This window comes from Phoca vitulina, unplaced genomic scaffold, assembly GCF_004348235.1.
Source record: "Phoca vitulina isolate PV1807 unplaced genomic scaffold, GSC_HSeal_1.0 scaffold30, whole genome shotgun sequence".
Lineage (NCBI taxonomy): Eukaryota > Metazoa > Chordata > Mammalia > Carnivora > Phocidae > Phoca > Phoca vitulina.
The window spans coordinates 19,244,981-19,267,650 of NW_022589733.1; the positions used below are offsets into that span (position 1 = coordinate 19,244,981).

Here is a 22,670-nt window from a genome sequence, read left to right on the forward strand (position 1 = left end):
GTATTTAAGCCGAAGCTTAACACTTGCATTATAAATGAGGAAACTGAATCCTAGAGGGGTTTAATTGTCTTACCCATGTTCACTCACTTAATATGTGATTTTGGGCAATCATGTAGGTGTCAGAAACAAAATTCATACCTGTTTTCCTAACTCCTGACTTCCTGGTGCTCTTTCAACTGCAGTGGTCTCAGAGGGATGTGCTTAACCATGCTTAACCATGTAATGGAAGTCTAGTAAATGAGAAATGGAGTATGTGAGGATTGCTTTCTGTTTGGTTTTGCTTTGAATCAGAAACACATGTTTATTCTTAATACTTATGACCATTTTGACTCTGGGTTTTTCCTTTCCTTTTTAATTTAAATTTCTAGAGAAACTCAGTCCTTTAAAGATTTTTATTTATTTATTTGTCAGAGAGAGAGAGCACAAGCAGGGGGAGCAGCAGAGGGAGAGGGAGAAGCAGGCTCCTCACTGAGCAAGGAGCCCGATGTGGGACTCGATCCCAGGACCTTGGGATCATGACCTGAGCCGAAGGCAGACGCTGAACGACTGAGCCACCCAGGCGTCCTAGAAATTCAGTCCTGTAGATATTGAAGATAGGTACTGAATAAGCCAGTACAGTAAAAGCAGACCTCCTTTTGTTCAGTCCACTCTCCCTTCCATGGCTGAAGTTCTATGATTCTTCAGTTAATTAACATTGATTGAATAGCTTCTAGCTACAGCTTAAAAAAGAAAAAAAAAAAAAAAAGAGGAAGAAGAGAAAATACAGAGGGCATTGTAATTTCCCTACAAAAATAGAACTTTTGAGAAAAATAAAAAGCATTCAATGTACTTCATTCGTTCTTTGATTCAGTTAATCAGTCACAAAGAAAAATTTTGCCAAGTACATACGGAATGGCAGATACTGTGCTAGGTTTACAAACACAGACATGATTAAAAGCCAGTTGCTCCCTTGAGGGAGCTCCCAGTCAGGCAAACAGTTACAGGTAGTGTGTGATCTATTGTTAAGAGTACGCAGAAACATGTCTCTATTACTTGTTAAGAGTAGTCTCTAAGCTCAGACGAAGGGTTGTGAGGCTTAACCGCAGACCCTTCTTCTCATGGCTGGATCTGTGATAGAAAGCCAGGATGCATTCAGAAAGGACTGTGGAAATCCCCAAGCTGCCAGTGGGGTCATTGGTACCTGTCTGTTTCCTCGTGTGATCTGTTCTGAGCCATTATGATTTTCATAAATCCATACTCACCTCTTATTTTGCCCGTCAGCCCTGTCCTACATATTTATATCGGAAAAGCCACAGGTAGACATGGAAGTTCATCTTTTCTTCAAAGCACCATTTTACTTACTCTCAGAGAGGCTTTTTCACACCAAAGAATTGAATAGGTACCTTGAGAGTCTGTCTCTCCCTTCCCTGCTTCAGCTTTCCTACGTCTTGGTATTTTGTTTGGTGATCCCTAGTCTGTACAGATACCTCAAGTAACCAGAAAACCTTTCAACTAAACAGGATTTCATCTTTAAAGTACTAACTTCAGAACTGATAGAAGAAGGGAAAGCATGTGGGGAGGGTTAGAAATTTTTACAACTTGGTCAGGTTTCAGTGTTTAAAAATTTTGGGGGTGGTGGAGGATTGGTTCATGTTTTTCAACTAGTTTTACCTAATGGCTGAGGTATCAGAACGATACAGAAGAAGAGAGCAAATTTGCACTCAAGTCAGAGGATGATAGATTAGATACCAAAAAGACCTTAACACTTGATTAATTTAACCTCCTTGTTTTCTAGATAAGGAAACTGAGACTCAGAGAAGTCAATTGATTTGTGTTAAGTCCCACACCTGGTCAGTAGAAGTATTACAGACAACCCTATGTGAAACATACCCAATGGTTATACTGCTGAGAAAAGGGAATGTCAACAGGTCAAAATAATACGTAAAGTAGGGGATTTTGTTTCAGAACTTTAACTCCCATCCCACTTTGCCTCTAGGTGAGCAGGAAAGAACCCCAACTAGGAGACTATACATAAGCACAGTCCAAGGAAACCCCACAACACCTGATGGTAGGGCGTGGATGCAGGGTGGTAGGGCCCTCTCCGCTGTGGGGCAGGAACAGCTTACTGTTGTGCCGTCACTGCTTCCTCGGTCGGTACTGTCACCAGCCTGGTGTGGAGGAGACTGGAAGGAACTGGCCCCAACAGTTTCTTCCATATATAGTATGACTTCATTGGAAGGACTGGTTTTGTTTGTTTGTTTTTCCTAGAGCATTTGGTCATTGTCAGTGCTGTCAGCAAGAGATCGAAGTGCAACATTGGCTGAATCAGGGCAGCCTCCTGTGTCCCTTTATGGGTCACTAAACTCCAGGTATAAGTCAATGATCTGGGGAGTCCACATGAAGTGGGAAGTGGCCAGAGTCCACTTTGGGAGTGTATATAAGAGGGTAATGTTGGATGTGAGGTGCACACCAAACTTTTAACCTGCATATGGTTTGGGTGCTAGGCAAGAGGTTGGGAGGAGGGCACTGTCCTTGGAAAGGCCTGGCCACAGTATGGCCCTGAAGATCTCCTGGAGGGCTTGGTAGAAGGGGGCTATATAATATGAGAGTCTCAGTAGGAGGACGGGAGGTGGTACAGAAGCTGCTGTCCGTGGTGCCGCTCAGGAGCTCTGCCCTACTTTCCAGAGGTAGCAGGACTAGAGTTATTAACAGTCCACAAGCTGGGGCCTACTGATTCTGAGGGAAGATGGCTGGGGTAAAGTTGGTATGGGTTAGGGACCGAAGCAATGAAAACATGCCCATGGGGAGGTGAGTATTGGGAAGCCATGGAGTACGTGCTTTGTTCTTTTTAAAATTATGGTGAAAGACACATGACATAAAATTTACCATTTTAACCATCTCTTCAAGTACATAATTCACTGGCATTAAGTCCATTCGCACGGTTATCGCACTGTCTAGTTCCAGAACTTGTTCATCATCCCAGATGGAAACACCATACCCATTAAGCGGTCAGTCCCCATTTCCCCTTCCTCCCATCCCCTTACAACCACTCATCTGTTTTCCATCTTGTCTCTCTGGATTGTGCATGGATTTTATGTCAGGCAGATCTGGGTTCACCCTGTCTATGCCACTTTCTAAGAGTACCTTGGCTCAACTAACTTTGCTTCTCTGAGCCTGTTTACCACATTTTTAGAATGGGCATAAAAATGCTTAACCTACAGGACTTGTGAGGAGCGATCGTATATTAAATGTTTAGCTGAATAACCTGGTTTCTTCTTCTTCTTCTTCTTTTTTTTTTTTTTAAAGATTTTATTTATTTGACAGAGAGAGACACAGCGAGAGAGGGAACACAAGCAGGGGGAGTGGGAGAGGGAGAAGCAGGCTGCCCGCCGAGCAGGGAGCCCGATGCGGGGCTCGATCCCAGGATGCTGGGATCATGACCTGAGCCGAAGGCAGACGCTTAACGACTGAACCACCCAGGCGCCCCTAACCTGGTTTATTCTTGAATAGACATTGCAATAAATGGTAGTTATTGTTGGCTTCATAGAAGCAGTAACAGTGGGTTCATTTAAGTTGTATATTTCTGTAACAACTGCTTGGTCAGCAAACATTCAGGTAACACAACTTAATCATCTATCGTAATAGGTGCTGAAATAGAGAAGTAGAGAGGCTAGTTGAAGAGGGGAAAGATAGCTGTGTATTTATGGGCTGATTATAAGCCCTAAAATGCTATTGGAATTTAGAGGAGAAAAGTCATTAATGGTGGTTAGATGCTTACTAAATATTTAAGTCAGTGAATGAGTGGATGAACAGTTGAACAGTCAAATAAATAGTAGGCTTATGGAAAAGGTAGACCTTTTGGATGGCCCATCCAAATCTCTTGAAAATAAATGTCCTCCCATCAGGAAGTTTAAAATGGAGATAGTTTTGGGCTCAGTACAAGGAGAAATGTATTATTAATTTGGAAGGGAGGCGACAGCCTCTATGTGTCAAGCAGAGGCCATTCAAGTTCTTTGAGATCTCACAGAAAAAATTCATTGATCAGTTGTTCCAAAATTCAAAAGCAGTACTTGTTCCTTCAGGTAAGTATAACAAGAGAACTTAAAAATTGGAGGAATTTATCAATAACAACATATACCCCTGAGAAATGGGCTTGATTGAATTCATGTTAAAGTTTGAGGTGCCGGGGCACCTGGGTGGTTCAGTTGGTTAAGCATCTGCCTTTAACTCAGGTCATGATCCCGGGGCCATGGGATCGAGTCTCTCGTGGGGTCCTTGCTCAGCAGGGAGCCTGCTTCTCCCTCTGCCGCTCCCCCCTGCTTGAGCTCTCTCTCTCTCTCTCTGTCAAATAAATAAATAAAATCTTCAAAAAAAATTTGTGGTGCTTTGGCCCAGTCAAGTCAGTAAATAATGGAGATTTAACTCCATTTGGTTTTTGTTTTTTGTACAAAAGATGCTGGTAAGGAAGGATGGCTCCACAGGGATTACTTCTGGGAACACAGACTACAGAACCAAACAATAGGCCCTTACGTTATCTGGGGGAATCTCTTTTTTTTTACCACTTGTAATTGGTGATATCATAATTAGGCCTGCATATTACTTGTGAACACTGCCATACAATGCGCCTCATTTAGCTAGGCTTATGGAGATTAGATCATGCACAGGAAACTGGCTCCTTGGTTATCAGGCTCCACAGAGGAGCTGGGAGGCTTAAGGAGTGTGAAAAATTAGGGTTGATTTAAAGGGACAGGGTTCCCTGGAAAAGCACAGAGGGTTTTCCAGCTTGTGCCTCCATGACCTTTAGTACTCCATAAACAGCATTGATAAAAAATAAATAAACAGCATTGATTTCTACTTCAATTAGGCACAATTTATTTTTTTTTTAAAGATTTTATTTATTTATTTGACAGAGAAAGACACAGCGAGAGAGGGAATACAAGCAGGGGGAATGGGAGAGGGAGAAGCAGGCTTCCCGCGGAGCAGGGAGCCCGATGCGGGGCTCGATCCCAGGACTCTGGGATCATGACCTGAGCCGAAGGCAGATGCTTAACGACTGAGCCACCCAGGCGCCCCCAATTAGGCACAATTTAATTAATAATTAAAATCTGATAGCGTAGACACAGATAGTGATGAATGGAGAAGGATGAACCTTCAGTGATTAATTCTTTTTTTAAAAGATTTTATTTTAGAGAGAGCGAGCAAGCACAAGCAGGGGGAGTGGCAGGCAGAGGGAGAAGCAGGCTCCCCGCTGAGCAAGGAGCCCAATGCAGGGCTCCATCCCAGGACCCCACGATCATGACCTGAGCTGAAGGCAGATGCTTAACTGACTGAGCCACCCAGGTGTCCCAGTCTTAGCCCTATTTTAAAGGATGAGGAAAGGGAAACTTAAAGAAGCCCTTATTTACAGAAAGAATATTGAAAAAATAGAATTTTGCTCTTCTTAATTCTTTAAATTATCTGCTTTGGGTTATTATTATTATAATTGGTTTATTTGTTTTATTCTTCTTGGTAGATCACAAGCAATTGAGAGAGAACAATTCTTACTCATTTTTATAATCACTACAATGCCTAGGACAATGCTTGGATTCCAGTGGGTATTCACATAAATGTTGTTGAATGCATTTGTGCTGTCCTTTTTGAAAGGACAGCTAAAATGTGTAACATAATTACTGTTAACAAAAATCAGCATTCTTAGGTGCTTAACCCTATAAAGTCAGCGCAGAGCTAGGTGCACATTGTAATTTCTTTTAACATTTATTGAATTAGAATAGGACATGCCCATGTGGCAGTTAGATCTTAAGAGTGACAAATCTAGAGCAAGCTTTGTTTTTATTTTTCAAATCTAGTTTTAAGTTTTTCTATTTGGCATTAATTGCTTGTTAGTTCCTAAGAGCAGGGCCTTCAGTAATTAGAGAATTATTGTAGAGATGAGTAATAGACAGATTAGCAACAGACACAAAGGTAGTCAAAAGCAAGAAAGGAAGGGGTCAGGAGATGGATTAATTTACCCATTTTCCCCTGAAGTTCTTCAGGCTGCACACACGGAAGGGCGCTGCTCCAGCTCAGGCTCCCTGTGTTTCAGCCTGTCTGCCAATCTCAAATGGTTTTCTTAGCCTTAGAGCTAAAATTGTTCGGTTTAGAACTAAAGTGTTGCTTAAGATAAAACTCTCTATGCTGCTAGTAGGTATGGTATTTGATTCCCATTCCTCTGGCCTTGTACTCATGGTACCTCTCACCATTTTCTTTTCCCTAGGTATACGTGGTCGGGAATGAACCTGTGACAGTTTTAGTGGATTCCCTGCTTCCCGTCCTGGGAGTGCTCTTTTCTCTCTACTGTTTTACCAAACAAAGTGTGTCTCACATAAGGTAAAAAAACAAAAAACCAAAAAAACCCCCAGAAAACCTTATTTGTTTATAGTGAAATCTTTACTGTATGTTTTTCTTATTCTTATTTTGAATATAAAACTTAATGCTACTTTGTAATTTTTTTTTCTTTCAAAATCAGTAAAACATTTGAGGATCCTCTTATTCTGCTCATTTGCAAAAGAAAGAGCTTTTCAGATTGCAGGGGATTGGATGTAATTTTTAGAATGGCTTTCCTCAGCCTCTGTCCTAGACGTCAGAGACAAAATCCCTGTTTACATGTGTAAACATGTCACTGTTTGATCAGTGAGGAGTACTGGAATTACATGTCTAGGAAGTAGGAAATGGAGAATGGATCATAACAACCTTGTGGGGAATGAGAAATCAAGTTGGGGAAGTCTGGATCTGAATGTGGCACTCTGTCATTTAGACTTGGATTTGGTGTGAGTGCTGCTCAGTGTTGTTTGGAATGAAGGGATTTCTTAATCATCCAGAAAATATTCTTTTGTATTGGAATTTAAGTAGGCTTCATTTTGTGTCAGCTCTGTTTTCACAGATATTTATGTTGTTTCTTCCTCCTTATAAGGGTTTATATCCTTTTTAAAGTCCTAGAGAATTCTGATTTTTAGTGTTTGGAAATCCCCCACATGTGATCAGATATACAGTAATAATACCTTCTTCATAGGGTATTATGAAGACAGATTATAAAGTGTTTAGCACTGTCCCTGGAAAATCGTAAACTCAATAGACCGCTTCCATCATTGTTGTTAAGCGGTGAAGGAAAACTCACGTACTACTTTGGACTCTAACTTTTGGCCAGCACATCCTTATAGCCCAGCCATAGGAGCAGTGACAAGAGAGAACAGAGAGGAAGATGGGGACAATAAATATGTGAATTTGGCTTCAAAGAACTGTCCATATAATAACTTATAGTTTTGAAACCCAAATATTCACAGCACTATCATGTCCTCATCAGAGACTGGGAAGGAGGAAGCAAACGTTTATTCCATCCCAGTCCTCGTTGACTGGCAGAGATAAAAGGGGCAGAGGAATCAGCCAGAATTTGTTGGTGTGCTGTTTCTTGGTCACCAGCTCTTGGTCCCATTGGTAGATGGTTTTATCAGTGTAAACTTTCTTTCACAGTGCCTGATCCAAAGGCAATGCTACACTTGGAATTATTTTTTTTTAAAAACCAAGTGGGGCTCCTGTGTCTTATCATGGTTGCTTCTGGGGCCAAAGATTAGTCAGTTACTCATTGAATTTCAGGATATTAGATATATCCTGAAATTCACAGGAAGCATAGTTTCCAGTCCTACACTTCAGTAGTACTAGGTGGTCGTGCCAGCATTTAGAATGCCGTGGAACCTGACAGTCTTCCTTTCTTTTTTTATGTTAGCTTGTTAGATGTGTAGAGTAAGATGACAAGCTCATTTATAACTGCTTTTTCTGCCAGGTCACTTTGCCAAGAGATCTTATTATGGATTCTGGGGAAGCTAGAGAGGAAGAAGGCAATTGCCAGCCTGAAAGGATTTGCAGGATTGGACAAATCTGTGTCCTCTCTTCATTCTCTGTGTCAGTTTAGAGCTGCCTCTCGAGGTGGCATCATGGTTACCATCAAAGAGGCCATTTGGTGAGTCCACCCATTCTTTACCCTCTCTCTTCGGACACAATTGCACCCAAAAGGCCCTTCCCTGACTTGTCCACTAAGGGGCGCTGATAGAACGAGACCTGGAACTTGAAGCAGTTGAGGTGCTGCTATTTATAATCTCTAAATGAAATGTGAGCGCCTTAAATAATCTTGCAGGTTTTTTTCCCAGATGCTAGCTAATAGTAGGTGCAATTTGCTGGAGCCTCACAGCTTTGCATCACAGGCCCACTTACTTCACAAAGTCTTTGCCAGAGAATCAGAGTGAAGGGCAGTCACATGTTTACCCTCAGCACCATAACGATCCATTTCTCTTTCTGACTCTCTAAATGGTGTGTGTGTTCAGAGTCAGACTTATTCCTCAGGGAAATTGTCTAATTGCTATCTTTTATGTTAATTTTATGATGGGGGTTTCTTTCTCCTGGAGAGCAAATTAGAATATTAGTGGAATTGATCATTTATTTCTCTAACATCTTACAAGTATACTTTAAATTATTTCCTTTTTTTGGGTGATATGTGTAGATATTATTACCTTAGAATGTAAGTTCCTGTTGACCAGAGTCCCATACAGTTCTTAACTGACGGCTCAGATTTTTTTTTTTTTTAGATTTTATTTATTTATTCGACAGAGAGAGACACAGCGAGAGAGGGAACACAAGCAGGGGGAGTGGGAGAGGGAGAAGCAGGCTTCCCGCGGAGCAGGGAGCCCAATGCGGGGCTCGATCCCAGGACCCTGGGATCATGACCTGAGCTGAAGGCAGACACCCAACGACTGAGCCACCCAGGCGCCCCAACGGCTCAGATTTTTACGTCACATTCAAAGTGTGGCTGTTTGTTAAGGTGTAAATTTTATTTTTTATTCATGGTTAACTTAGTAAAGTTATAAGACACTCTTTCAATATGATGGACTTGAGGAAAATGGAAAACACACATTGATTGCAAGCAGAATTATCAGTACAAACGCAAGCTACCAATTTCTTGAGAGTTGTTGAGCACTAGTAGGTTTTGTGGTTGTAACTATGCCCCTGAACTGAAAGAGTTTAAAATTTCTTGACATGTTTATTTTATAAAAGCACTTTGGAACAGTTTAATCTGGGATCACTTTAGTGACTGTGTAGAGAATTTTATAGTCTTTAACTTATCAGTAGTTAAAGCTAATTGCCATCATGACAAGTCTCTAGTGTATATCTTAGTGCACATATGTCAGAATCGACAGTTCTTATTGAAACTATAGTTTCTCTTCATGGTAGGAGAAAACTGAATAGGCAGTTACTGAATGAATCTCCATCTACTGCCAGAAGCAATGGACCCTTAACTCCAGGTTTCTACATGGACTTCTAGGCATCCACAGTCCCTTTGAAATTATATACAAGAAATTTTTTTTCTGAAAATAGGGTCCATAGTTTTCAGTGGATACTTAAGACACTCTGTATCTCCAAAAAGTTGACATTCACTATATCAAAGAAGTGTGTGTGTGTGTGTGTGTGTGTGTGATTTTATCTTTTGTTCTAAAGATCTTGCTCCTGTTGCCAGTCCCCTAAAGGCAGGTCAGTCTCACCACTTACCTTTTACTCTGTCATTCTGCCCAGGAGCCCCAGTAATCAATAAAAAGTTTGTTTAAAGAAACACTGAAAGAGCAGCTTAGATTTCATGATCTTTGGATCCAGAATTTTTATTTTTCTGGAACTATATAAACTACAGTATTTGGAACTGACTCTTTTATCATTGAAATTTTAAGAATGAATGAAATAGAGCTTCGTAAGGTAATTATTGTCATGTCTTTTTAAAAAAGTATTTGAATATAATACTTCATTTTGACAGGATGGTTCAGAGAAGCTTAGAAGTGACTCTTAGCCATTTCAGTTTTTTCCTAACGTAAAATGTGATGTAGATACATGACTGATCTGAAGGACGCTGGGAGATTCTGGGATAATATAAGAAATGATCTTAAGCTTAGTTTATAGGTTATTTATTTTATTAGAGGAGTATAAAGGCCATGTTACTAGTGAACTGGCAGATTGGGACTTACTGCCCAATGGGATGGCCAAATTAACTTTATTTCATAATTGTACTTTTCAATGATATGAAGCAACATCTGTCATTTTTTTCTCAGTTTAGTCTGAAAACACTTTATTCCTTCTTTAATCACAAGAGTACATACCTTCTTTGTATAACACAAAAAAGCATAAAGAGGAAAACAAAAAGCAACTACGATCCTAGTCACTGTTTGCATTTTTTTTAGTGTTTTGTCTTCTAGCACATCTTTGTGCTTCTGTGTTTGTTTACGTGATATAGTATAATAATATTGTATCTTTGTTTTTTCATTTAATCTGCAATAAAACTAAAACCCTTAGTACCTCATGAGAAGTTTCTTAAAACTTTTTGCAGAAATCGTAGCATTGCTTTTAGTAACTTGGCCATATTTTATTACTTGGAAATTTGGCCTACTCAGTTTTCTGAGTCTTTACGCATTTCCATATTTCTGCTGGTTAGTTATTAGTTGAGATTGACTGCATGTTCTCCTGTAAGGATAGTGTCTCTTCCTACCGCCCATAACCCGTCAGTGGCTCTTCGAAAAAAAGTCTAGCTTTCTTTGAATGGCCTTGAAGGCCCTCTGTGATCTGACCTTCCTTTGCAGACTTCTTTTTCTCTATTCTTCCTCGGGAACCAGAGTATCTGCATACAACCTATACTTTAATTTCTCCTTGCTTTTTCAATTTATTGAAATAATAGTAATTCCTCAACATCCATCTGCAAAGCCACTTCCTTCATGAGTCTTTTCCCCACTGAGCAAATGACTACGTAATACATGATACCCTACCTTCTGAGAAAAAATACTTTTTCGGCATGGAGAAACAGGAAAATAACTTAAACAAATTTTGAGATCTTTCTAATGATTTACTGTATGAAAATACCCTGTTACTTTAGAAGATTATTATGGAGTTTCAAAAAAAAAAATCTCTGGGTGACACTGCCAAGATAAATCTTACCCCGTGTTGCAGTGATGAAGATGAAGATGAAGCCCTGTACCAGAAGGTGTCCTCAGAGCAGTGCCAGGTAGAGCATCTTGGGGACTTGTTAGCCCACTGCCAAGAGTGCGGTTTGGCAGGTGACTTCTTCATCTTCTGCTTGAAGGTAAGAACTACATATAGTAAGGACACGGTCAGCTGTATTCTGGGGTGGTACCAGGATCCCTTTTGAATTTTCAGGGCAGTCATAATTTTATTATTTTTATTTATTATTATTATTTTTTAAAGATTTTATTTATTTATTTGACAGAGAGAGACACAGCGAGAGAGGGAACACAAGCAGGGGGAGTGGGAGAGGGAGAAGCAGGCTTCCTGCCGAGCAGGGATCCCGATGCGGAGTTCGATCCCAGGACCCTGGGATCACGACCCAAGCCGAAGGCAGACACTTAATGACTGAGCCACCCAGGCGCCCCAGGGCAGTCATAATTTTAGCTCCTAAAATTAAGGTCCTAATCTAAGAGAGAAATAATCAGAGGATGTAAGAGTAATTTATTTTTTAGTAGCCTTTGGGTTGGTAAAAAGAAAAAAACCTTACCTTCAGCAGTACATGTATGATCGAACTATTTCCCGAGGTAATCTGCCCTAAATTTTGAGAGATGACCAAAGTAGAACTGTTGATCTATGAAAGGGTTAATCTTTGCTCTGTGTTGACAGTAAGTACTCTTTTGAAGTTAATAGCAGGTTTTGCAGTTATGGAGTAATCCTTTATCCTTTCTGACTGTTGTTTTGTCAGGTATTTGGAAAGGAGATTTAGCAGTTCTGCCTTTCTCATTTCATTTTGTAACCACCTGAAACCTTTTCTGGGTCTGTTTCTTAGTGCTGGTGATTGTGCTTCCTCTTGCTCTAATCTCTGACAGCAGCTAGTACCCAGTACTGTAAACAGGGTGATCTCTGATTTTCTATCCTCCAGCTCTGCTTTCTCCATTATTTTCCCTAAATAAAGTGTCTAAGAGAATGTTTGTGGAGTTTAAGGTTGGTGTGGTTATGGGAGAATTGCAAGGAGAGAATCAGGGCTAACACTTCTAGAACTTGAAGTAGGGGCCACTGTTTTGATAACTTTTCTCACCTCTTGTGTTCGCATTTTAAAAAATGATTCATTTATTTATTTTGGAGAGCACAGAGCCTGATGTGTGGCTCAATCTCACAACCCTGAGATCATGACCCTGAGACCACAACCTGAGCTGAAACCAAGAGTCAGCCACTCAACCGCCTGTGCCGCCCAGGCATCTCTTCCTGTATTCACATTCTGTCCCCTTACCTAGCCACTCATTGTAAATAACATTCCAAGAAGACGTGCTCTTAAATGGAGAATTAAAAAAAATTGTTTAAAAAACAAAAAGGGGCGCTTGGGTGGCTCAGTTGGTTAAGCGACCAACTCTTGATTTTGGCTCAGGTTGTGATCTCAGGGTCGTGGGATCGAGCCCTCTGTCAGGCTCTTCCCTGGGCATGGAGCCTGCTTGAAATTCTCTCTCTCCCTCTCCGTCTGTACTCCCTACCCCATGCTCTCTCTCTCTCTCTAAAGTAAATAATAAGTAAAATCTTTTAAAAAACTAAAAAATCAGAGGGCTTTGCTCTGGGCCAAGGTTTTTGCACCTTAGTACCATTGGCATTTTGGGCTGGGTAATTTTTTTGTTGGGAGGCTGGGGGTTTCCTGTGCTTGCTTTCTTTCTTTCTTTCTTCCTTTCTTTCTTTCTTTTTTTTTTAAAGATTCTATTTATTTATTTGACAGAGAGAAACACATTGAGAGAGGGAATACAAGCAGGGGGAGTGGGAGAGGGAGAAGCAGGCTTCCCGCTGAGCAGGGAGCCCGATGTGGGGCTCGATCCCAGGACCCTGGGATCATGACCTGAGCTGAAGGCAGACGCTTAACGACTGAGCCACCCAGGCGCCCCTCCTGTGCTTTCTTGTAGGATGTTTAGTAGCATCCCTGACCTCTACCACTAAATGCCTATATCGCTTCTCAATTATGACAACCGAAAATGTCCTCAGACATTGCTAACTGTCCCCTGGGAAGCAGAAATTCCCAGGCACGGTTGGGAACCATTGCTCTAAACTGCCACTTAGGGGGCGCCTGGGTGGCTCAGTCGTTAAGCGTCTGCCTCGGCTCAGGTCATGATCCCGGTCCTGGGATCGAGCCCCGTATCGGGTTCCCTGCTCGGCGGGAGGCCTGCTTCTCCATCTCCCACTCCCCCTGCTTGTGTTCCCTCTCTCGCTGTGTCTCTCTCTGTCAAATAAATAAATAACATCTTTAAAAAATAAAAATAAAAAAAAATAATAAACTGCCACTTACTTTGGTAAAGCATTAATTGTTAAGGAACTTAAGGTTTTCCCTTCCCAAGGAAATTTACAGTGTGAAGTGTAGGGGAAAAGCCTACAAACCCCACAGTAATGAATTATTTATTAGTAGAGATTAAATATTATAGGGAAAAAAGTGCTGAAAGCATTTAATAGTCTCTAAAAAGGGTTTGAAAATGTTACATGGCCTGAGGTCTCAGTTCAGCAGGGCTAGTGGTAGAGATCCTAAAAAATGCTGATAAAGTAAGTAGCCTATCAAACTAGTTCTCTTTGTGTAGGTATGCTTTTTATTATGAAGTTTTAAATCTTCATATAAATATCATAATACACATATTATTCTACAATTTCCATTTTTCACTCAACACTGTTCTTGAGATCTTTCTTTTGATGTCCATATTGGTCTAGTTTATTTATTTCAACTGCTCCAGTATAATAAATACAGTTTATTTATTCCTTCTCTTATTGCTAGACCTTTGTCTCCAAATTTTGGCTATTATAAATAATGCTACAATGAACACTTAGGCTAGTTCTTTACATATACATTTCAAACAGAGTTTTCTCACTGTTGTTGATGCCCTTAGTTCTATGGTTTTTTCCTTCACTTTTTCTTTTCTCCAATGCTGATAGGAGTTGACTCATGTGGCCATGGAAAATGAAGCAGAGTTAAAAACAAAGCCCTTCTCCAGCAAAAGCCTCTTGGAATTAGAGCAGCACCAAACTCTTGTGGAACGCCAGGAGCAGAAGCTGCTGGTCCTCCAGCTGTTGGCTGTTCTCTGCGAGAGGATGTCTGAGCAGATATTCACAAACATCACTCAGGTCAGTGGCTGCCACATCCCAGATCCCAGGCTGGTAGTTTTTGTCTATTTTGGTTTCTTTACATGCTTTCCAAAAAATGTTAAAAAAAAAAAAAATTGCTCAGAGAATGGCTTGATGACACCTGCCTCAGTGTTACCTGGACTGCTGCTTAAACATGCAGAGTACTGAGCCCACGACAGCCAACGGAATCCGCACTTGTGGTGGTCCCGCCATGTTAGAGAAGCTGGCATGTTAGAGAGGCTCCGGACGTGATTCTCATGCAGAGAAAACTTTGAAAATTGTTGTAGATACTGATGTGTTACATTACAGGGTCCTCAAGTTGGGGGGCCAATACAGTTTTCTGAGTCTTCTTCAAAATACGGATGCCCGGCCCACTGCTTATAGAGATTCTGATCCAGCATGTCCGCATTAGTGCCTGGGCATCTGTATTTTTTTAAGCCCCATGGATGATTCTAACATGTGTCAGAAGTTGAGCATGATTAGAAAACTTAAATTTGAAAAAAAAATCGCTAATGATAATAATACCACTTTGAATTTCATAGATCTACCTGACAGCCTATCTTCACAGCAGCCTATGAAGTTTTAAGATGTTTTTTAAAATGTTTGAAGGGTAGTATAGCTATGTGAATCAGTTCCTGGATCTTGTTGGCTCAGACATTATATTTGCCAGCTTTATAAAAAATAGGAAATAAAAGGGGCTCCTGGCTGGCTCAGTCAGTAGAGCATGTGACTCTTGATCTCAGGGTCGTGAGTTTGAGCCCCACATTGGGTGTGGGGCCTACTTAAAAAGAAAAGAAAATTAAAAACTACAACAACAACAACAACCAAAAAACCCAGGAAATAGAAGTAATAAAGCGTAGGCAATGCAGTCACCATATTTTTACCATTATTACCGGAATTAGTTGTTGCTTGGCTGGTGAATAGTCAGTTGTAAGATGGTATCATTGTCACGCTTAAATCTGATTCTTCAGCTCTTTGTATCGCGCTCATTGTCATCTGCCTTCGGGTGTTGCTAAGCAGCGTTTCACTATAGCTCCTGCTGAGAAAATTTGCAGCTGTCTGTCAGCTCCAACTTACGTGCCTGTTTAATGAGAATTATGTTCATGATTTCTTTTTTGGCTTCTTATTCCTTCAGTTCACTGACTCTGTGCTACCCAGTAGGGTGATTTGTTTCTCCTGTGTTTATATCAGTTCCCTAAAGACTTTTTCACCCAGACCTTACGTTTTTGTCTGAAGATGTTAGTTGGAAGGGAAAATGGCTTAAAAACTATATGACTTGAGCTTTTGCACTTAGCTCCCTTTGCTCCTAATTAAGGAACAATGGTTTTAGGTTGATAGAGAAGTGACTTGTCCCATTAAATTATCCTTCAGCTAAGGTTAAAATGTATCAAGATGAAAAGAACCACAAAAAAATATTAAATTGCATTTAGTAGTTTTACTACTAGTGATAATTTTAGTATTTATTTTGAAATACACACACATATGGATAAGTTATAAATAATACATGTTATAAGTAATTTTGTTAATATCATTAGGAACCAAGATTTTTAGCATAAGAGAAAAAGTTATGAATATAAAATTACAGAACTTGACTAAAATTCCTATAATAGTGAATTGCATTTGGAAGTATTCATATGAACTCACAATTAAGTTTTTCTTTTTAAAAAATAGATATTCCCTTGCTCATTCCACTGTCCATGCCAGGCAGCAGTGACAACCCAGCTACACTGAGCATCCTTCGTGCTGGACTGTAGTTTCTAAATATCATGTCCTGCTGGAAGAACACAAAGCTCGTTGGAGTAAAGGTTCATTCAAGGTCTAGAGCAGGAATTGTCCACTGTAAGCCTCAGGGCATCTTGTTGTGCCTAAATAAAAGGAAGATGCCTGAGATTAATGAAGTCATATCAGTAGTATTCAGGAGCCAACTTGAAAGATCTCCTCTTGGCCACAGATAGGGCATTTTGGGCATTAAAAAGAATAATGCTTGGGGCGCCTGGGTGGCTCAGTCGGTTAAGGGTTAAGGGCTGCCTTTGGCTCACTCAGGTCATGATCCCAGGGTCCTGGGATCGAGTACCATATGGGGCTCCATGCTCAGCGGGGGAGCCTGCTTCTCCCTCTCCCTCTGCCTGCCTGTCTGCCTATTTGTGATCTCTCTCTCTCTCTCTCTCTCTATCAAATAAATAAATAAATAAAATCTTAAAAAAAAAAAAAGAATGCCTGCAAATGGATTGAAACACATCAAAGTTATAAAAACCTGAGCCACTGTCCGCTTCTCCTCCCTAAAATCCCTTTTGGACATCTCTGGAAGTTGCTAGGGCATCAAGACATTATTTTGTAAGTTGATAAATGAAAGAATAAAACATTTATCTTACCTTTTCTGTCAGCACTGTATTTCATTGTAACCAAATAGTTGGTAGAAAAATTTTCTTTATATAAGAATCACAGCTAAAATATTCAAAAAGAGACCTATAAATTTATATTTTGCAATCCGTTAATGAAATAATGGATCTAGGTGACAATCAATGTCTGCTAAAACTATTAGGGGTACTGTATAATGAATGTAATTAGGCCAAATACATCCAAATCAACTGAGCCTTTTTTCCCCAGGCATTTTATTATGAATACTTTCAAACTTGAAAGGATTTTATAGTGAATACCTGTATACCTACAACCTGGATTCTACTATTAGGATTTTATTATATTTCCTTTATCACATATTTATATTTCCATCTGTCTATCCATTTTGTTTTCCATCTGTTTATCCATTTAATTTTTGGTGGATTTCAGGGTCAGTGTAGATATCAGTGTGTGTTCCCCTAAATATTTTCAGCCTGGAATGATTGATCTCAACATCACCAGAAGTAGACAAGCAGACATTATGTGTCTCCTAATATAATGCAATAGGAGGTACGTAGCACCACCTGGGAAGGGTTCTTCCCCCCCCAAAACAAAGAAAACCCCACAAAGAAGCAAACAAAAGACAAAAAAAGTCCATAAAATGTGAATCTGAATCTAATCAAGGAAACTGAGGGTACAGCAATGTTATGCCATGAAGAAGCAAAATCAGCCAATTTCAGAATGTAAGACATTCTACAGTACAGATGACCCAGTTTCTTCATCAAGTAAATGCATTAAAGAAGGAGCAGGGCTTCTGTAGCTTAAGAGACCCGTCAATGAAATGCAGTGTGTGGATTCTCATTCAAACATACCAATTGTGTGAGAGGACATTTTTACAACAGTCATGGGCCAAGTATTAGAAAGTACAAGGAATTTTTATCGAGAGTAAACATGGTATGGTAGTTATGTGTTGTTGTTGTTGGGTTTTTTTGTTTTTTTTTTTTTAAGATTTTTATTTTTAAGTAATCTCTACACCCAACTTGGGGCTCAAACTTAGAATCACAAGATCAAGAGTCGCATGCTCTACTGACTGAGCCAGCCGGGTGCTCCTGGTATTACAGTAGTTCTGTTAAAAAAGAAAAACTCCTTGTTAGAAATGTATATTGAAGTATTTATGGATAAAAGATTAAAAAATTCAATAAAACATATTGGCAGATAGTATACGAGGAGATACAGAGAGGAATAAACCATTCAGTGGTCTGTGTATGGATGCAGAGCCCTGTACCAAGTCCCCAGTTCCTTCATTCTTTTTTTTTTTTTTAGAAATTTAATTTTATTTAGTTTAGTTTTTTTTTTTTTTTTTAAGATTTTATTTATTAGAGAGTGAGTGAAAGAGAGAGCACAAGCAGGGGGAGGAGCAGAGGCAGAGGGAGAAGCAGACTCCCCACTGAGCAGGAAGCCTGACACAGGGCTTGATCCTGGGACTCCGGGATCATGACCGGAGCTGGAGGCAAACGCTTAACTGACTGAGCCACCCAGGCGCCCCCCCACATCCTTCATTCTGCAAATATGTAGTAAAGGCCCACTGTGTGCCACGTACTCTTTTGGGTACCAGAGACACAGCAGTGAACAACACAAATATCTATCCTCATGGGATTACATTCACGTAAGAGAGAGAGACAGTAAACAAGTAAGTACCAGAGAGAAAAATCAACCAAAGGGGATGTAAAGACAGTGTGGTAGATAGAGTCGTCATGGAGAACCTCACTGGGAAAGTGGCCTTTTTTTTTTGAGAGAGAGAGTGAGCACGTGTGCGTGTGCATGAGCAGGTGGGGTGGGGTAGAGGCAGAGGGAGAGGAATAGAGAGAATCTTAAGCAGGCTTCACATCCAGCGTGGAGCCCAATATGGGGCTCGAGCTCACAACCCTGAGATTGGACCTGAGCTGAAATCAAGAGTCGGTAGCTTAATCTCCTGAGCCACCCAGGTGCCCCTCCAGAAAGGCTTATGAGCAGAGATCTGGAAGCAGGGAAGGAGGGAGCCTCAGAGATACCTCGGGGAAGAGTGTTCCAGCTAAGAGGAAGCATGTCTCAAGCGTGGAGGGCTCAGCAAGGAGGCCAGTGTAAATGGAGTGGGATGAGTGAGATTTCCTTTTTTTGTCCTTTCAGAAAATTGCTACCCTTTGCACTTTTCTGTATTTAGATCTCTGTACTTGGCAGAGTAGAAGTGCTTTATATGATTTTTTTCTCATATATTAAAAACGCTTTTAACATAAGTAACACATGCTCATTGTAGAAATATTAAACAAGTGCATAATTTAAGAAGTATGGACTTCTGATTAAAGAAAGTATATTGAACACATGTCTTTATCTGCTCCTTCTGGAAACCACAGGGGCCAACAGAGCAGGAGAGGAGAGAGCAGATAAAAGAGAGTAACAACATTTGGAAACTGGGAAATAGCTGATCTAGCAACTCCGAAAATGGAGAGCTATGTGCCTGCATGGGAGAAGTCAAGAAGCAAAGCACTATACCTCTATGAAGCTGTTCACATTTTATTTTGAACAGAAAAAGAAAAAAAAAAGGCAAGCTACTTCTCGTTGCAGAACACTGGAAGGACTGGAGGTGGTAGATCAGCTGTAAAGATGAAGCTGAATTTAGAGCTTAAAACAGGTTGAAAGGCTCTGCAAGGTTCCGTAGACCCCTTGATTCCTTCCTCAAATTTGTACAAACACCTCCCCTTCCCAGCGAAAGCCCGGGGGCGTATTCTTGAGAGACATTGAACTTGGGTGGCAGCAGCAAAGTGAAAAACTGGAGCATTAGGTTGCTGTCTGCAGACTCAACAGTGAGGCCTCAGCCTGCTCCCACCTGACTGCCAGGATGTTGGCAGCAGGTTTATACATCCCCATCGGAAGGGGGGAGGAGGTAGGGAATGAATATCTGTAACGTATTCAGAACAGCACCTGGTGAACAGTAAATGTTTACTGTTGTTATTAAGCACCTAAACCATTAAATGTGGTTGGCTCTGTAGAGCCACAAGCAGACGGGCAGAAGTGGGGTAGGGCACCGCAGTTTTTCATTATAAACGTTCAGGAATATTTGGCTTTTTAGATTACATAACATTACAAAAATGGTTAAGTAAAAAGTAAAAGTCTCTCCCTCCTCTCCACAACGTATGTAAATTCTAGAACACGCTTCAGTTACATACCTATCCTTGTGACTGGCAGCCCCATCAGTCACAGAAGATGAGTAGTAGCCGGGAGGAGCTGTTGTCCAGATGGGCATGGTGGTTTTGTTGCTACAAGAAAAAAGCTTGGGGGAAAGGGCACTTCATGGATGACAATAACAGCTGGCTATCAAACCACAGTTTAAGCTCCCAGATGTTTTGGTTTTTGGTTTTGGGGATTTTTTTACATACATACAAATATAGAGTTTCTTTCTTAACAAAAATAGGATCATACTGCTTGTTTTGCAGCATCTTCATATATATATATAGAGAGAGAGAGAGAGAGAGAGAGGAAGGACTTAGAAAAAGTGGAAAGGCTAGATAGTTCTTTTCCAGCAATTGAACAGTACATCTGTGCTGAAGTAGAAGCTTCCTATAATCAAGGGGTGCTTTAGAAAACTCTTGGGAGGCAAAATAGGTGGCCCAAGATGGTAAATATAGCATTTTCTCTAGAAAGGCCAGTGTCCTTAACTTCTAATATCAGTAAAGTCTTAGGCTTGAGAGGGTGGTGAAAATTGCCATAACCAGGTTATTCATTTCAGTAAGTGGAACTTTTAATAACCTTTCTAGTTTCCTGCCTTGCTCCAAAGACAAGTGGTAACAAGCCATTCTCCTGACTTTAAGCTTGCAATAAAGACTCTAGCATAGCATAGCATGTGATTTGCCCAGAGAATTAAACATGCAAGCTTGCATGGTATTTAGAGGCTTATTATTACCTATCTCAGCTGTACCACTTTCAAAATGATTTTTCCCTTTTGAGCCATTAATCCTGAATATGCGTGCGTGTGTGCATGCTTGCACGTGTGTGCATGCAGATGCACGGATGTGTGTGTGTTTGCTTTTATTCAAAGTTATTTCTACTTAAGGTGATTAATACAAGTGCAGTTAAAATGATGCTGACCAAATTAATTCCATTTAAAGCTTAGTTAGCCAAATGCTGTATAAAATCTTAAATATGAATAATCTTAATCCTTTAAAAATATTTGATACTTAAAAAAATGACTCTGGATCATTTGTACAGTTTGTTTGAGGATTCAGTTCTAGATAAAATTGAGCGCCTCTTCCCCCATTCTTTGCTTACTAGAATCAGACTGTCACAACCAGGTTGGGGCAGGGGAGTCCTCATTAGGAGAAGCAGATCTAGGATCCTCTAAGATGGTCAGAAAATATCAAATCATTTTTCATTTTAATTTCCTGGCAAAATTCATGAAAAGTCAAGGATGTTGGATTAGTATATTAAAACATTTGGGAAAGTATCAGTGAGGTTTCTCATTTATTGACTGCATGGCCTTGACCAGCTCACAGATTCTTCACCAAAAAATGAGGACGGGGTGCCTGGCTGGCTCAGTCGGGAGAGCATGCGACTCTTGATCGTGGGGTCATGAGTTTGAGCCCCACATTGGGAGTAGAGTTTACTTAAAAAAAATTGAGGGGGCACCTGGGTGGCTTAGTCTGTTCAGCGTCTGCCTTCAGCTCAGGTCATGATACCAGGGTCCTGGGATCGAGCCCTGCATCAGGCTCCCTGCCTAGTGGGGAGTGTGCTTCTCTCTGCCCCTCTGCCCCTCTCCCCGCTTGTGCTCTCTCTCTTTCTCTCTCAAATAAATAAATAAAATCTTTATTTATGGGGGGGGCAGCGCACACAAGCAGGGGGAGTGGCAGCGGCAGGCAGAGGGAGAGGGAGAAGCAGACTCACTGCTGAGCAGGAAGCCTCTGACATGGGGCTCGATCCCAGGACTCTGGGATCATGACCTGAGCTGAAGGCAGACCCTTAACGTGCAGAGCCACCCAGGCACGCCTAAATAAATAAAATCTTTAAAAAAATAATGAGGACAGGAGCATTGACCTCCTAGAGTTGACATGAGATGTAGGTGATACTGTGCACTTAAGACACTGAGCACCATGCCTGTTCTTGCAGGTTCTTGCCTTCATGATGTTGATGAGGAAGAAGATGAGGATGTAGAGAGAATTTTGAGATTCTCTTTCTTAGTCCTCACCGACTCTAAATTCTGTTTCTGTCGCAGGTTGTGGACTTCGTAGCAGCCACGCTGCAGCGAGCGTGTGCAAGCTTGGCCCACCAGGCAGAGAGTACTGTGGAGTCGCAGACACTGAGTATGTCCATGGGGCTGGTGGCTGTCATGCTGGGAGGAGCGGTTCAGGTGAGTGGCAGACATGAGCCAAAGTTGGACAGAGGGAGGAGAGAAGAGAGAAACTTGTTGCTTCCCTTCTTACCCTTGTAGAAAATCAGAATGGATGTTGCACTTAGGGGAACGAGGATGAACAAGTCAGGTGTTAATAAGAATTCTCTCCAAAGTAGAGGACAAGAAAGTTGTACCGCTTCCACCTCGTCCCCTGGGTAGACTTCACTATCAGAAGGCCGGGGCTCTTTGTGACCTGGCACCAGTGTTGTGCATCTCTGGAGAACACTAGCTTCTCTGTTCCTTACTCTAGGGGCTCTCCAAAGCTCAGCCCCTGTCCCTGCTGTTGTAGTTGGGGGAAGATTGTGTAAACTGCTGATTGCTTAGGATTCCATCTGTTTTGTTTTAGCACAGGATCCATTGTTCACCTCTCAGCATGTAGCATGTTAAAGCCTTGTGTCCAGTGCATGTATCTTTTTTTTTTTTAGATTTATTTATTTGAGAGAGAGAGAGACAGCACAGGTGAGAGGGGCAGAGGGAGAGGGGAAGAGAGAGACTCTCAAGCAGATGCCACACTGAGCGCAGAACCTGACATGAGGCTCAATCCCAGGACCCTGAGACCATGACCTGAGCCGAAACCAAGAGTCAGGCACTTAACCGACTGTGCCACCCAGGCGCCCCGAGTGCATGTATGTTTTACATGCTTAATTTATAATATTTAAATTCATTCACTCAAAAAATATTTATTGCTGGGGCGCCTGGGTGGCTCAGTCATTAAGCGTCTGCCTTCGGCTCAGGTCATGATCCCAGGGTCTTGTGATCGAGCCCCACATCGGGCTCCCTGCTCAGC

General features: G+C 41.1%; 1 protein-coding gene across 1 annotated transcript in view; it reads left to right on the top strand.

Annotated features, from left to right (window-relative positions):
• Positions 1-22,670, top strand: part of TANGO6 (transport and golgi organization 6 homolog) — a 186,763-nt gene that overhangs the window by 40,988 nt on the left and 123,105 nt on the right. Inside the window, exons 8-12 of the mRNA XM_032424246.1 lie at positions 6,233-6,345; positions 7,796-7,972; positions 10,990-11,122; positions 13,939-14,127; positions 21,707-21,841. Coding sequence (XP_032280137.1) covers positions 6,233-6,345; positions 7,796-7,972; positions 10,990-11,122; positions 13,939-14,127; positions 21,707-21,841 — 747 coding nt within the window. The remainder of the gene's footprint in view (positions 1-6,232; positions 6,346-7,795; positions 7,973-10,989; positions 11,123-13,938; positions 14,128-21,706; positions 21,842-22,670) is intronic.